Source organism: Brachionichthys hirsutus, chromosome 13 (assembly GCF_040956055.1).
Source record: "Brachionichthys hirsutus isolate HB-005 chromosome 13, CSIRO-AGI_Bhir_v1, whole genome shotgun sequence".
Classification (NCBI taxonomy): domain Eukaryota; kingdom Metazoa; phylum Chordata; class Actinopteri; order Lophiiformes; family Brachionichthyidae; genus Brachionichthys; species Brachionichthys hirsutus.
This window is the reverse complement of record NC_090909.1, coordinates 3,392,999-3,409,271: the sequence shown is the minus strand read 5'-3', so window position 1 is coordinate 3,409,271 and position 16,273 is coordinate 3,392,999. Positions and strand designations below refer to the sequence as shown.

The following is a 16,273-nucleotide window of genomic DNA, read 5'->3' as shown; positions in this document are numbered from 1 at the left end:
CCCAATCCCTCCCTTTGATCTCGAACTGTGTGATTGATGACCTCCTTCTTCCTCTGGAGTTTGACTCCAGCGTAGTTCTAGCCAATAGCCACTGGCGACACATTCGGGGTGTACCCCCCCCCCCCCCCTCCCCTCCCCTCCCCTCCCCTCCCCTCCCCTCCCCTACCCTCCCCTACCCTCCCCTACCCTACCCTACCACAGTACATGCTGGGACAGGCTCCAGCAACTCCCGTGATCAGGATATTGACTTCAAAAGGCCGACTGCCTGTCGGTTAATCCAAAATCAATAACTTTCCATCCAGCAGCAACCGCGTCAGGAGGCGGGGTGAGAACACCGTTAGCCGTCACATGACCACCGTCCAGATCTTTTATTTTGGGCAGCATTGATTAGAATCATCCCGCCCATGAGTCGGTCCAACACACAAAATGAAGCGCACACACACACACACACACACACACACAAATGAGACACAGTAAAATTTTCAAATTTGTTTTTTTTTTGTTCAGTTTGGTTTCAAAATAAAGATCACACAATTGTTTAGAGACAATCTACAACAGGAGTTACAAAAAATAGTTGCCCAGGCAATAAGCATACACAGGTTCTGTTAACTATACACATATGGTTACAGGTGTGCTCGTAGTAAATATACACAAGGCTGCTTCCAAATGTACACCGCCCCTGTGGCGGGCTGGCCTCTCTCTCTCGCTCTCTCTCTCTCACCCAAAAAGGACATCGACAGTATGATACAGCACTTACAGCACGAGAGAAATGGCAAAAACAGAAACACAAGAATCTCCTCTGTACAATCCTCTCTGAAGACAGTAATCGATAATCAAAGAGCGGGGTTCAAAGGACTCAAATCGATTTCTCCCACTTCGTCAGCAAAACCCATAAACAGGACACATGTCGAGAGGTAAAGCATTCCTATAAAAAGGGTCTTAAAAAAAGAGGGGGGGGAGGGTCCAACAAAACCAACATAAAGCAGAAGACACCACTGAGTCGAACAGAACGTGTCCAATTTGGGAGTCGGTGGGAGGTCGACGTCTTAAGTTAAGCAGTGACGGGGATAAAACCGAGCGTGGCGAATCTTTGTACAAGAACGACGCTGTATAGAAAGGGCTTTTCAAAACAAAACTTTGATATTACAATTTACAATATACAACAACTCATATGTCACAACCAAGGGGGTGAGAATATACACTGAAATGCACAGGGGTTTGGGTTTTTTTTGTTCTTTTTGTTTCCGAGTGAGGTTTTTTTTTGTTGTTTGTTTTTTTTAACTGTTTTTCATCTCATACCAAAAAAGGGCGGTAAATCACTTTTACATTACAAGGGTTTACAAATGTACAATTATACAGTCAGAAGTATGTGGTCACTACTAGGATACATTATAGATACAGATTCAACATCAAAACCCAGAAAAAACTACAAAGTTTTATATATATATTTATATATATATATATGCAAAGGTCTACACCAAGTATACAACGTTATATTTATAGAAGCAAAGACCAGAAAACGAATCTCCCATGCTAAATGATCTGTCTGCTGGTTAGCTGATGGTGCGTTTGTGTGTCGTCTGTGATTCTGTGGAGACGGGCAAATTAAATAGTGGTAAATAGCAAGGGGGGGGGGGAGGTTGAGTGGGACATGCCCACCCCCCCCTCGGTTCAGACCTGGGTTCGGGAGGGGGAGGTGCAACAAATCGGACAAAATCTACGGCTGCCTGTAGCAACAGGCTCCTCCCGAGGGGTTGTCATGGAAACAAGGGTAATAGGTGCCCTCTGGAAGGTCAGAGAGGGCCTTCGAGGTTGGGGCCGGTAGCTGTGAGGGGTGAGGGGAGAGGGGAGAGGGAGGGCAAGTGGTGGGGCTTGGATTTCAGACTGGAGGGGCGAGGGGGTCGGATTACATGATGCCATTAGGCGGGCCGCAGAGAGGACCCAGGTCCACGCCGTTCTTCAGGTAGTACTTCTCCAGCTTGGCCAAAATGTGTTTTCCATACGTGTACTTCCTCAGGGTGGAAATGTGAGGCCGGATCTGCAGGACAGAAACGCACAGGTTGGACACGGACGCAGGAAGAGGAGCAAACAAACGCCATCTCTGGCCTTTCGGGTTGATTCGTGCAGAAACAGAAACCTGGAGCGTTTTTATTTTTACTTCTAATTGACGCCCGATTCCTGTAGTTTCATACAGAAACCACGCTTTAGCGCCGTAACAAAGACCTTTTCTCGATGCACTGCAAAACCCCAAAAGTGGCTTTTTTCATATCGGGTTTCACAGAAAAGATCATCCAGATTATGAAGCAGAGGATCCCTTCTTTTGAGGATTGTGACATGTCTGACCTGCAGAACATCGCTCAGAGCACCGACATCGCTGTCGAAATGGACACCGCTAAGCTCCCCCTTTCATCTCGGTGGGGATTTTAAATCAGGTGAAGAGGGTGGGGGCATAAATCCGCATCCCCTGGACGGCAGCTATAGCGACAGAGAATCTGTGGGCTTGAGTGCAGTGACGCTGGACCTCCGTATAGGACAGCATCCGCCTCAGATTAGCATCATTAGCATCATTTTCCAGGTGGACTCGGTGACGAACGGAAGTCATCACCCTCCCCGCAGAACTAAACTCTGTTGGGAGCCGCAGATCCTGGACGTTTCTGGCATTTCGATTGGTTGCAAGAGACGGGCGTCATCTCTGCCTGATTAGAATTCTCCCCCAATGCCGAGAGAAGGGACACCTTCCCTTCGTGCGTCCACCGCGTCCTTGTGGACCACCTTGAGCGGAGACGCCCTTGAGACTGAGTCAAGCAATAAATCATGCTCGTAAATGTTTCCCGCGTCACGCGTGATCTCAATCAACGGCGACTCCTGAAGGTCGCACACGGCCGACCTTGTGCATGACGATCTTGCGTTGGGTGGGTTCCGCCACGTCGATCATCTTCTGCACCACGTAGTTGGCGTACTGGTCCTTCATCATGGTGTATAAGGCACTGTGGGGGCCCTCCGTCAGGCTGCACACCTCGTCGATGAGGACCGCCCGCTCCGCCCGGGAAGCGTGAGTCACGCACTTCTCCACCACGTTACTGGGAGGAAATGGGGGGGGGGGGGGGAAAGGGAGGGATTAAGACATCTGGAGAAGAAGAGGAGCTGAAACCGTGATGTGGATTTCGACTGGCACCTTGCAAACTTGTGCTGGCTGAGACCGAGCACATTGCCTCTGATTTCAGCCACGATCTTGCTCTTGTCCTCGGCTCGGCCGTGCTCCAGAACGTGCTGGATTACGTAGTTGCCGTACTGGTCCTAAATAAAACGACACACACACACACGCGGAACTAAAACGCGAGGCGGCCAGACGGCAGCGCAGACGACGCGTCAAAAACCTGCATCGAGAGATTTATTTTAAACCAACTCAGACGACTCATCGTCCTTAAAAAAACCAAACTACGACTGGTGGAAGATGAAAGACAGCGAGAGCTCGTGTGTGTGCGCGTGTGCGTGTGTGTGTGTGTGTGTTACCTGCACAAGCTGCTCGGTGTGTTGATGGAGCTCCTCTAGAATAGGCAGCGTCTGTTCAGGAAGGCAGTGTTCGAGGATGCGTTGGATGACTCGGCAGCCGTACGGGTGAGTAGAGAGGGCGAAGACCTGAGAGACACGCGTAACGGGACATCGTTACTTGTTCAACGCGAACGCCGAGCGGCGCTGGAGGTTCGAGTACACGTCTGATCATTCGGTGCTCGAGGGACTCGAACCTTTAGATTCTGTCTGATAGAAACGGCAAAGGCGAGAGCAAACAAAGTCTTCCACCTTAAGAACTTATGATAATGTAACATCTAGCTCAGGCATGGGCAAACTATGGCCCGGGGGCCATATACAGCCCATTGGGCTTCTTAATCCGGCCCGCCAAATTTGTCAAAATTATATGATTAAATTAAATTTTATTATAAGAAAACCTCTTTCATTCTACCTTTTTCCCTGTAATGCTACCTGTAAAAGGCAAAATCCTTTCATGTAATGGCTTTTTGATGTAATTTATATTTGTTCAAACACGCCATCCAATCTGTTCCTGGCCCCGCCCCTCCGTCAAATTTAGAACCCATTGTGGCCCGTGAGTCAAAAAGTTGGCCCACCCCTTATCTAGCCGGCGGGTTAGAGGACGGTGGCTGCCACCGGGATGAGCTTTCTGTTGCTATGGCAACACCCCCCCTGTTCCCCCTGAAAAGGGACCGACGAAGGCGCGTCTCTACCCGGCGCCTCAAGGCAGTGCACACAAGTAAACGAAGGCTTGTGTGTGCGTCGGCCGAGCACCGGATGGCACACGTGCGTGTGTGCGCGCTCGGGGGGGGGGGGGGGGGGCACCCACCTGTCCCTTAAAGGCATCTATGATGAAGTGCAGCGCGTGAGGCTGGACACACTCGATGCACTTCTGCACCACGTGGTTACCGTTCTGGTCCTTCACGCACTTCAGCACATGGCCGTCCAGCTCCCGCACCATCTCGCTCTGCGGGGGGGTTGGGGGGGGGCACAGCGGCGTGTGATTGTGAGAAATCAGATATTGCCTGAAAGCATTTTACAGACAAAGACTCGCCGCCCAACAAGTAACAAGAGGCTTTGAACTGTTGCCCCGGAGAAATCATTAAGGAGAGGCAGATACCTCCCCCCCCCCCCCCCAAATCTGCTGACATTAAGCAAAACTATTTCCTGTATACATTCAGCTAGATTCCAACATTTGCATACATCGTTAGCCGCATTCATTCTTGATGATGGAGCGCCCGCCCACAGTGCTCCTCGCCGCAGCCCCTTTATTGGACGCCGCGTTCCGCTATGTAAACCGGTTATTGTTAATCCATCCTCATTCCGGGCTGAATGATGAGAACGTGAGGGTGTGCTAGATGCTAGCGTACTCACTATGACCTGCTGGTCGGAGGGGATGAACTCCAGCGCCTTCTGAATGACCCTGCAGCCGTACATCTGCAGGGCCAGCGACAGCACGTGACCCCGAATCCTCTCTGCCAGAGCCAGCTTCTGATCCAGGCTGCCAAACTGAAACGCAAAATGCAAAATGAGCCGGCAAATCCCTTTAAATCCGGTTAATAACACACCAAAAGAAAAGAAAAGGGTCACAACGCAGACAGTCGCTGGCTGGTATTTGACCACCAATATACATGCTTGGTTTGATGATTGGACTCATCACACACACCTCAAAGAACTTCTGGATGACATAATTTCCAAAGACGTCGACCATAAGCTGGTAGGCCGCCTGCAGGATCTCGCTGAAGACAAGCTGGCGCTCTGCTGAGCTGGCTCGCTCCAGCTTCAACTGAATGAACCTTTACAAGGCAGGAGAGAACATTTTTATCAACCGCGGACATCTTTAATATTAACTTTCAAAGGCACCTTTGTATGTTTGTTTTTTTTTCCTTCTGCGAGCATGAAACCTTACTCAGTATATGAACGGGATTCACAAAGTTTCCATGAACTTGGGAGTGGAAGACCAATAAAACACATCAGACACCGACAAGAGCAATAAAGCAAAACAGGCCCCCTGCCGTTAACCCCGAGGGAGCAGCCAGACAAGAAGAAGATGAGATTAATGGATGGAGAGCAGAACCCACAGACGACGAAACGGACGGCGATGTCGAGGAGACTGAAGAGAGGATGAATTCCATCGTGTCAATATCTCAAATCGAGTTAGAGGAAACGCGTATGAGAAATCCAGAGACATGATCAAATACAAGTCCGATCCATCCTCACAATGATTCGAGTCTGTGCGTGCAGAATTTGGGGGATTTGCCACACACCTGCTGCCATGCTGGTCCTGGCTGAACTCCATGATGTGGCCGGCGATCTCTCTGAGCTGGAGGTTAGGGTAGCGGTTATTCCTGAAGTCCTCCAGCAGGCGGCTGCGGCCCGACGGCATCACGTCAGACATGCCGTAGCGTAGCCGCGACGACGGGAACAGCTGGCTGCTGGGCGAGAAGAGGGAGGAGCCCGAGCTGGCGGCGCTGCGGTATTTGGCCTCCGCTCCGGGGGCCGCGGAGATGAAGCGCCCGCTGCCGTTGGTCAGACCTCCTGAGGGGGGGGGGGGGGGAAGAGTCGGAGGACAGGAAGTTGATGTTGGAACTGTTAGAATCATCAGTAATAGTCCCAGAAGTGGCCCCCCCCGCAGGGTTAGAGGGAACCTGCTACGAAAAGCAATGAACATAGATCCAACATAAAATATTTATTAACAGACTAATGGTGGACAAACCCCCCCACGGTGAAGGTTAGAGCGTATAGTTGGGAAAGATCTGGACAGAATAACCATCGATAAACCCACTCTGTTTCCATGGAAACCACATAATTGAATTTGCTGCACTCACTACTCGTACGAGTACATGCGGGTTCATTTTTTTTTTCTTCTAAATATCGGAGGAAAGACCATGAAAATTACATGAAAGCTCCGCAGAACAGGAATAAAGAGAAGTGGACCACGCTGAGAAAAAGAGGACTTCTTACAGGTAAATTATGGGCGTCACATAAAAAGGAACATTACCGCCTCTATGATAGAACTATAAAAAGGTTCTGAAGCTGAAGGATGGCTTCGGACCCGATGATGCGTAAACACATTCCAGTCACCGCGGAGCCCCGACATCCTCTAGAAATCACTTTAGACTTTGGAGTCTGCTCATCTGTATACGGAAAAACAAACCCCCAACAGTCGCTACGAAGCCCCGACTCGGCTGCGTCGCTCTGCCGACCGTCACTCATGGAACACATGCAGGGAGCAACCACGAAACTCAGATAAAGTCAGTCTGAATCGCTCAAAGTAAAAAAAGCCTCACAAGTCTCCTGTCCCGTTTGACTCTTTTAGTTCAGGTTGTGTTCATTACAGCAGCTTTACAACCTTTAATTACATTCATCCTGCGCCGCAGAATTAATGTCGAGAAGCGGATCTGACTTACCGAGATTGAGGTTGGAAGAGGAGCTGTGATTGGACAGGGAAGGTGGGGGTGTGAGGGAGTGGGAGGGGCCCTGGTTAGGTAGGGGCATGCCCACGGGGCCTGGGGAGGGACTGAAGCCCAAGGTCCCATTGTAGAATCCCCCATGGCCGATTGGGTTGAGGCTGGAGGGCGTGCGTTTGTAGAGCTCGCTGTTGCCGGTCAGGGAGTCTCGTCTGGAGCCGCCGCCGCCGCCACCGGAGTTCGCCACTAGAGGCAGACAAACGATGCGGTTTAGAGCAGGGAAACGGCTGATCACCGAGGACTACAGCGGACGGGCGTCTGCCTCCCAACCTGCGGTGCCGAAGCCCCCCAGCGTCGCTCCCAGGGACGCACCGAGGGAGGACGAGGTCGGCTGGCCGAAGCCCAAGGAGGCCGAACCGGGCCCGGGCTGGCCGGAGCCTTGCGAGAAAAGAGAGGAGCTCTGGGAGGAGGAAGTGAGCGAGGACGATCCGTAGAAGGAGCTCCCCCCCAGAGCGCCGCCGGGGCCTCCCTGCTGCTGAGGCTGCTGCGACGCCATGGCACGAAACGGGCCGTTGGCCCCACCGCCCAGGCCCCCGTTGGCACCGCCGGCAGAGGCTGCTGCCGCCGCAACTGGTGGGACAGGAAACAGAACCGGCCCGACGGTCCAGAATTCAATGTGTGCAACGGAACAAAAGATTCTTAACCAGATCCATCTGCAGAATAGGGTTAGGGTTAGGGTTAGCCTAACCCGACCTCTTCCCCATGTCAGCGCTGAATTAACAAATACCACGCCGGGACCCTTTTAAAAGCTGTTACCGCCCCCCCAAGGGACGAAATCTGTGCAACATCTTTGCTTCTTACCCGCTTGTGCTGCAGAAGGAGATATGATGACGGAGGCGGGGGCCATGAGGCGGACGGGGCCGCTCCTCGCTCCGGTGTTCACCACCAGGGCCCCCGTTTGATCGTAGTAAGCTGCAGGAGCCAAGACTGGATATCCTGCAAAAAATTAAAAAAAAGCATATTCAATGCTTCAAAATCAACTTAAAACACTGCCGTTTTGTAAGCCCCCCCCCAAAGCAATAAAGAACAAAAGAAACCGTGTCCCACTCACCAGGAACTCCAGCTGCTAACCCCTGGCCAAAGGCAAGAGCCGAGTTGACTGCCGCTGCTGCAACAAGCTGGTCATTCTGCTGACCCTGTTGGCTTTGGCTGGGGGTCAAAGGTCGCTGGTTGCCTCCAGCGCGCATCACCTTTTTTTTGACCCCCCCCCAAAAAAAATTTCATCAATTAGTGCCATCGTGTGCATCTGTTCCAAAGTGATGTAGGTTCATGATGTCTGATAGTTAATGTCCAAACGAACCGACCCAAGAACAGGAAGACAAACTGGTGCGGAATAATGGCGCTCTGTGGGTTCGCATCCCAGTTGGGAATAGCAGCTGCTGACTGGTTTGGAATCTACAGGCTTCGCAGCGTTCCCCTTACAGATGCCCCCTTCTTTTTTTTGTCTTGCGGCCCAACTGACCTGCTGTTGGTTCTGCTGGCCTTGGTTGGCCGCCGGCTGATTGGCCGAATTGTTAGCCGCGGCTGCCTGCTGCTGGAAAAGGTTGGCAGGGTAGACCCCCCAGGGGGTCACGCCGTAGTACTGGGGCGGCATCACTGCCGGGCCTTAGATTCAAACAGAGACGGGAAAATATATGAGATAGAAAAAAAAACGGATTAGCGCGAAGGAGTTTTCGTGGTTCAAATGTAAACAACCGCCTCACCGAGCGTAGCTGCTGCGGCTAGCCCAGCGGCGTAGGGGTCTGTGCCGGGCGGGGCGGCGCTGATGATGTAAGGATTGGGCACAAATGCTGGGGCCAGACCTGAAGAACACGTGGAGTGAGAGAGGGTGGAGCCATGGTAAATGGTGGGTGTCGACTTCCAGCTTCCCTGATTGCATTAACACACACACACACACACACACCCCACCGCGCCCCCCCTTACCGATGTGAGGCTGCTGCGCCGCGGCCAAGGCGTACTGCTGTTGCTGCGCTGCCGTTAACTGCTGCACTGCCAGGGCGTTGTTTCTCTGAAACAGCTGCACGCAGCCCGACGGCGGGCGAATCAGACCGAGCGCAGACGGGATAAAGATCCAACGACAATCGGCCCTAAAGGGGGGGGGGGGGGGGCTTTACCTGCTGCTGGTTGGCGTAATCAAATAAGCCCACGGTGGGAGCCGAGTCCAAATGCATCTGGGAGTTGTAGTCAAACTGGAGCGGCTCCATCACAGACTCCATGTGGTCCATGTTGACGCCACCTTGTTCCACACCAGAGAAGTCCTCCGGAGGTTTGGGCCCGCCCCCTCCCAGCGTTGCGAGACCCTCGGCCCCTACGCCCCCAGGACCGCCGAGCAGATCGCCGTCGGGGCCGGGGACCGGCATGCCGCCGCCTTGTGGACGACTGCGGGGAAGACAAAGGATGGGGGGGGGGGGGGGTACGTTTCCATTTAGAAACCTTGGAGCGTTTCGAACGGCGTCCGTGTCAAACTCGAACCTCACCAAAACTCTTTAACGTCGACGTCGAGGCCGTTCTGAACGGGCAGCCCGTTTGGGTTGATGACGTCACCGATGACGTCCGCTTCGACTTCCGTCAACTCCTTCAGCTTCTCTCCCTCAAACGTCGACTTTGGCTTCTCCCTCTTCTCCTCCTCCACCTCTCCGTCCCTCTGCCCCTACGCGATGGCAGATACCAGGATCATACCGCGCACTAGACACGACTAGAAATTCATTAAACACACCAGAATAGTATGACGAGACAGAAAATGCGAGATTTTGCCTACGAGGGCGTCCGGCTAATCGTGCCCTTCTTTGGAGGAGCGATAAAATAGAAATGCAGAGGAGTTACTATCAGTGATAGAAGCACACTGGAGTACAGAATGCGAAGGACAGACTGATGTCCAATAGGGACAGAAATGTTCCCGTGTCAGGACAAAACTAAAACGTGGACGTGGACCACACGAGTCACGAGCAGGATGGACGGAGAACAGACTCCCACACTCACGTAGGGTCCCTTCCGAAGGCACGAATCCAGTTTGTCAGCTGGCGAAGAGGAGAGGACGTATTCCACCATGCTGACTCCCAGCCCGCCGCTCTCGGAACGCGGTGACATCACAGAGCCCACCCCGACTTCGCCGCCGCCATGGAAACCCTGGCCTGGCCGACGGGACACCATGATCGGTTGAGACACTGAGTGATCTGACAATAGGGGGGGGGGGGGGGGGGGCTGATATTAGTCCCGTAGCTCAGGCAGCAAAGCAATAATTCCCAAAACGTAAGCAAAATGTTCCTTCGTTTATTTACTGGAGATCGTTTATTGGACTTTATCTGTGATGCTTCTAAACTCTGCGGGTTCGGCCTTTCCGTCTCAACCCTGCTTTCATTTATTGCGCTTCTCTCTCTCTCTCTCTCTCCCGCCCAGAGCTAGATTTTCTAGATATTGTAATTTCCTCTACAGAAGCTTCTAACTCCCCCCCCCCCCCCCACTCCCCCCATTATGAGCTAAGATGCATCTTTTGAGAGCATTTCCTTCGTTGCGTCTTCTAAGCAAAGCTGAACTCGTCATCTTCACAGGATGCTAAACTATAAATCAGAATCACTTTTGCGCACGCATCACATTCCCTGCAGCTATAAGGTGACCGCGCCTACAGAAATGACTGCGTTTTGATTTAGCTGAAAACTCAAACATCATCTTGGCAGAACTTCTGGAAGGAATCTAAATATATACTTTCAAAAGGCCAGACAGTGATTGTTCAGTTTGACTTTTAATGCACGTTGGCATGTTTCACACACACTCTCTTGCTTTCGTGACAGGCCCACCTTCCAAACCAAAAGAAAAACAAACTACCGAGTGCGTACCTGAGGCACCCCACGCGCTGTCCCTCCACTGGTCCAGAAAGATCCCTTTTGGTCCATCCTTCCCAGAGTCATCCGTCTCCCAGAACTTCTTACCGGGTAGAAGCTGCTACAAAAGACAACAGAGAGGAACAACAGCTGAACTCGGTTCGACCCCCGGGCCGCCGTCGGTGCGTTACGTCAGTCGTAAGGGCGTCTTATTGGAAGTACTTTGGACCTGTGACTTCACCTGGGACAAAACAAGTACGGGACATTCCACCTGGATGAGTCTAGCAAAAAACAAAATGACACTGAACTGAAGCCGGCGCCGAAGTGAAGGCGTTAAGAAATTCTGAACAGTTTGAACTAGTCCTAAGAGATCGAACATCTTATCTGCAGCTCGTACATTTCTCTGCGTGTCTCTCTCTCATATCCAGTCAGTTTTAATTATACTCGGTGCCTTAAAAGACTTACTTTATACTGCATTACAGTCATTTAGAGGCAAATATGTAAATCAACAAGTTCCAAGAGCCAAAACTAACTGGCACCGTCTGCCCTGATGTCCTACCTCTCCCATGGCACGTCCCTCGAGAGCCAGGGCCTGAAAGTCATGGTTCAGCTCGTCCATGGAGCGCACCTGTGGACAGAGACGCAGTCAGAATGAACCAGAGAGCATCTCATTCGGAACCGAGGCGTAAACGCACGTAATTAATAAACCTCGACCGTTTAAGCAACCCGAGCTAAAAGTGACAACCAATAACTGTCAAACAGCCTGTAGCTAAAGTTTAAAACACGCGGAAGCCCAGCCACACTCCGGCTAACACGCCAACTGGAGATTAACAGCTAAAGCTCAACCGTCTCCCACCCATGTCAAACCTTAACCGATCCGCGCGGCCGTTCATTCGCCCGATAAGTCCAACAACAAGAAACGGACACCGAGACGGCGTCCGGGGTCGAGAACAGTGGGCTAAAGTAACAACAGAGCCTGTTGTACGGTCGCTGCCAGCTAGCTTAGCACCCCAAAATCCTGCTGGAAAGCCTGCGCACAAAACAACAGGAACAGGTCGAACAGCAGACAAACGAGCAGACGGGCTAATTTTAAACTGCTGAACTTAACGCGGGCGTTTATGGCGATGCGGAACGAATGCAAGGACTCGTTTGCTTTGCGCGCGACGCAACACAACACAATAGCGCCACACGTGGACCCTCGTGGACCCTCGTCCTGCAGACACGCACCTGGCTGTCGTGGATGTTATCTCCGGCGGGCCAGCGATGTTTGCCGGGCTGTTCACCGTGCTGCCGCTGGAAGAAATAGTCCACCATGGCATCATCCTGGGAACGCCCAGCCCCCGCCACACCCTTAGAGAGAGAGAGAGGCACGTTCTTATTATCCTGGAATCAGTAACAAGAACACCATGTCTGAGCAACAGCTGCAGACACACAACCAGTATGTCTTACAAGTTTAAAATAAATAAATAAAGACTTAGAAATGTGAGAACGCCGTCATCCAGATCCAGACAACCAAATGTAATGCAGGAATGTCAGCTTGAAAGATGCAGATCGATCAGAATGTAATTATCCACGACACGAAAGAAAAATATCTCGAAGATTTCAGTCTTTGCTGTTGTGAAGAAGAAGAAGAAAAAAAAGCCCATTCTTCAGAGACTGTGTGTTTAAAAGAAACCCGCGGGGTCATTAAATTCCAGATGGAGAAACAAAGCAGGTCTTCCAGGTCACTGAAAACAATCCCTCAAGGCATATATCTCGATGCCTCGGTGCCACACGCTGAGCCATCCTTTATAGAATTCAAAATGGAGATCAGCAGCGCTGACGTTTCACACACTCAAGCGCAATGGTTTCTTACTTGAAGGACAGGACAGTTTCCCCCAGAATGACACTTCTAAAACACCCGTGTTTGTGCCGCGTAGTTCGGCCGTGCTCCCGACGCGCGTCGCTCCACACGCTTCCCTCCGGGTTCCGAACACAGACTGAAATCAGACCGTTACCCGATTGCTGTGGTGATAAACAACCTCGCACAGTTGTTCTGGATTCGTACAGGATGTCCTGTGGTGCACACTGGTGATCCCCCCCCTGCACCAATCAGAGCTCCGAAGAGTTTTCATAGCAACTCAGAATCTCCACCAATGCGATGCGAAGAAAAACCCATGACTGTCACAAACCAGAGCAGCTTCCGTTCGTTTATCCGTTTCACAGCGTCACCATAAGTGACCCGAGGCCGAGGCGGTGACTCCAAACGTGTGCGACACACGTCAATCGCTAAATTCACATCCTATGAATCATCTTTTAGACCAGTCACACGATTCTTAGTGATTTCTGTACGTCAAAATGATTTCGGCGTGTCCAGGTGAGAGGTTTTACCTGCTGGATGGGGGGGGTGGCCTGAGGGGGCAGCCCAGTTGGAGGGGCATGTCCTCCGCTGCTGAGCACCACAGGCATGCTGGGAGATGTAGTTCTATGGTGGGGGCTGAACGAATCCTGCCAGAGCACTGCTTTCCTCTTCAACACACACACACTGCTCATTCCACCACAGCCTGTCGAGAAAATGAATTTAAACACGGTTAAACGAAACGCGTCGACGAGCTCCGGCTCATAAGAACAGGATTCATTCATTTGGAACGGAGGCCGCAGTCTAATACAACTCCGCAAAAACAAACATCAGCATCTTTAATCACATGTTGATCCAAAGCACAATCTGTTTCGAATTTTGAGAGCGGACAGAACAGAAGAGGAGGTAGAATACTATATTTTTTTATTACTGGCTGAAAATGAGATTAACCTCTAATGATTCCACAAGACATGAGGATTATAACCGTTTAAGGATATTACAGAGCTGCATGAGTTGTGCATACATTTCGTTGTGTGTAATTAACTGGCCACAGAATGAAGTTTTAACCGCAAAAAAAAATCTATATCCTGCAAGACCTGTAGTGACTTTTCTCTGAGTTGCCGTGGCAGCAGCAATTAAACTTTAATCCTTATTCTACAATCATACAGTCAAAACCCAAAATAAAATAAGTGAATCCTCATTTTCCAGCCAACATTCTTCATGATCAAAGTTCTATGAGTCCTTAAATCCTCAGCCGGATGCCTCCAATATCCCAGAGGATGCAGTGTACGCAGAGTATTTGTATTATTGCTGCCATCATGACAAATAGGAACGCCTGATATTTGTAAATGGATTATAATTATCTGCACCTCCTGAATAATCTTCACATCCTGAAGAGAAACCGATAGCCTGTATAGTTTGTGCACGCCTGAAGGTACGACAGGCCAGGAGGCAGGCGATGTATCGACCGACCTGGACCGACAGCAATATACAGGAAGCTTCACTCGACCGGCCATCTGCACATTCGTCAAACATCTGTCACGCTAACCTGTTCCAGGTGCTTCGTCCACAGAAACGTCGGTTTGTCATGACAATCCGTAAAAGCACAAAATCCAGCAGCACCACAACCAGTTCATTTCACACCGTTAAAGCTGATGTGTGCCACACGGGCGAGTTTATGAGGTACAGCCAGCTGGAACAAACACGCTGATCTGCCTCTCAGCTCAGTTTATAGGCTTTGGCATGCTAAGATGTCTGGAGTATTTTTGTTAAATCTACTTGTGTCATTGAGGAAACACATCTATTAGAGATAAGACAATTCAAAAACACAAACTGCGTACTATAAAACACCTCTCTAACAAAGACACGGTAATAAGACTTGGGATCTGGTGCAGTTTATGAAAGAAAGACAGGAAAGTCAAAGATGCGCATGTACAGACAGTAAAAAAACAAGTTCAACTTGTTAACATGGAAACAAATACAAATGCTGAACTTGCTGAATAACAAAAAAAAAACCCGGGACATGAGGGATGCTCTAAATATTGCGTTTTGAGGGTGAAGTTATTCTCTCTCCTCGAAATATTGCTGAAAGCTGAGATGGAAAGTTAAATAGAATAAATAAATCACAAGATCTGGAAGAACTCATAACCTCCCTTGGAGAAGAAAAAAAAAAGTGCACTTTGAAGTATGTCTGTGTATTTTTAATACACAACGTGCAAACCTTAAATCAGCTGATCCCAGATACGAACTCGGTGGACAAAGGTGAACCTTCAGGACTCTGGACTACTTGTAAACGCCTCCTCCTCCAGTCAATGTTTACGATGCGTCTCCTTGATGGCTGCGTGGGGCAAGTACCCCCCCCCCCCCAAAAAAAAAAAAAAAACACTTGATGAGCCCAAGCAAAGAATTTAGATCATGGACACAATCAGAGCACAACAAAGCGGTTTTCATAAATGTGGTTAATTTAATTCTTTATTCAATAAGCTAAAATGGGGGGGGGGGGGGGGGGGGGGTACATTAGTGTCCCTACAGGCCATGAAGAAAATACAAGCAGCACTTCTTTACACTAAACAGCAATTAACTTTGTGTCCGACACCAAGTTCTGGATGTTCAAACGCCATCAGCTTTCCAACTCTGTGGCAACATCTCCATGACAACAACAACAAAAAAAACAAATCTGACAGCGTGTCCAATGATCGCGTTTAATCACGTGCTCGTTTCAGCTCTATCGCTCCTTCCCTAGAACTCTAAATCAATTAAGAGAGCCCGGAAATCCACATCAGTGTGGGCCATGTCCCCCCCAGAGAGGGGGGGGGGGGGGGGGGGGGCTCGTTGTCCCACAAGTTAAAACTTCTAAAAAAAAAACAACAACTCGTTGAACTGGGGTTAATCATTGATCGACAGCGGGGATAAATCCATCGCGTACCGGGCACACGCACGCACGCACACGCACACACACGCCGGGGTGTGACGTTACGAGCACGCAACCTGCAGCTCTCCCGAGGCGCCGTTCGGGGGGTCTCAGCACGAACGTGTCTCACCCGCCGGTCAAAATGAAGGGGAGCCCCGTGAAACGGAGCCGTCGCGGTTTACCGGAGGTTCCATGTCATGCGTCCGAGTCGCCTCACGCAAGCCTCGGATCTGTTATGGGGGGGGTGTGTGTGTGTGGGGGGGGGGGCTCGCTGCCCGTGTCTACCAACAATAACACGGCCTCCCCACCACAAGCTTTGAGCCCTGCGCCCAAACACGCTAGCACCCCGCGACGTTATTATGGATAGCCGGCTAGCCGCCTCTACCTGTCTCCCCACCTTGCAACCCCACAGGTCCCCCCCCCCCCGCCAACCCCCCCGCGCCGTGACGCGGATGCTAACAAAGGCCCGAGAGCTGTCTGGAGCGGAAGACCGACACAACAGGAGGAGAGAGGCGAGCGGCAGAAAGGGAGGCGGCAGCTCCCAGTCTCACGGAAATACTCCTCCTACGCCTCTTTCCGGGGCGACCGGAGCGGCAATACCGCGCCGAGGCGCGAATAAAAGACACCCCGCGCTACCGGGAGAGACCGGGGGGGCGATACTCACCGGCGGAGAGGGTGGATGGTCGCGGATTTTGGCCCCAGATTCCCT

At 51.1% G+C, this 16,273-nt stretch overlaps 1 protein-coding gene across 1 annotated transcript; it reads right to left on the bottom strand.

Moving 5' to 3' along the window:
• Window positions 1–359: 359 nt before the first annotated feature.
• Window positions 360–16,269, bottom strand: pum1 (pumilio RNA-binding family member 1). Its single transcript, XM_068746895.1, has 23 exons — window positions 16,229–16,269; window positions 13,187–13,359; window positions 12,044–12,166; window positions 11,376–11,444; window positions 10,832–10,937; window positions 9,978–10,171; window positions 9,476–9,648; window positions 9,113–9,377; window positions 8,922–9,015; window positions 8,702–8,800; window positions 8,461–8,603; window positions 8,050–8,188; window positions 7,800–7,934; window positions 7,269–7,568; window positions 6,939–7,184; window positions 5,796–6,066; window positions 5,195–5,324; window positions 4,903–5,037; window positions 4,358–4,495; window positions 3,514–3,639; window positions 3,176–3,297; window positions 2,888–3,080; window positions 360–2,038 (listed from the first exon to the last, which is right to left on the bottom strand). The coding sequence occupies exons 2-23, from the start codon at window positions 13,346–13,348 to the stop codon at window positions 1,907–1,909; spliced, it is 3,495 nt and encodes a 1,164-aa protein (XP_068602996.1). The 5' UTR covers window positions 13,349–13,359; window positions 16,229–16,269; the 3' UTR covers window positions 360–1,906.
• Between the last annotated feature and the right edge of the window lie 4 nt (window positions 16,270–16,273).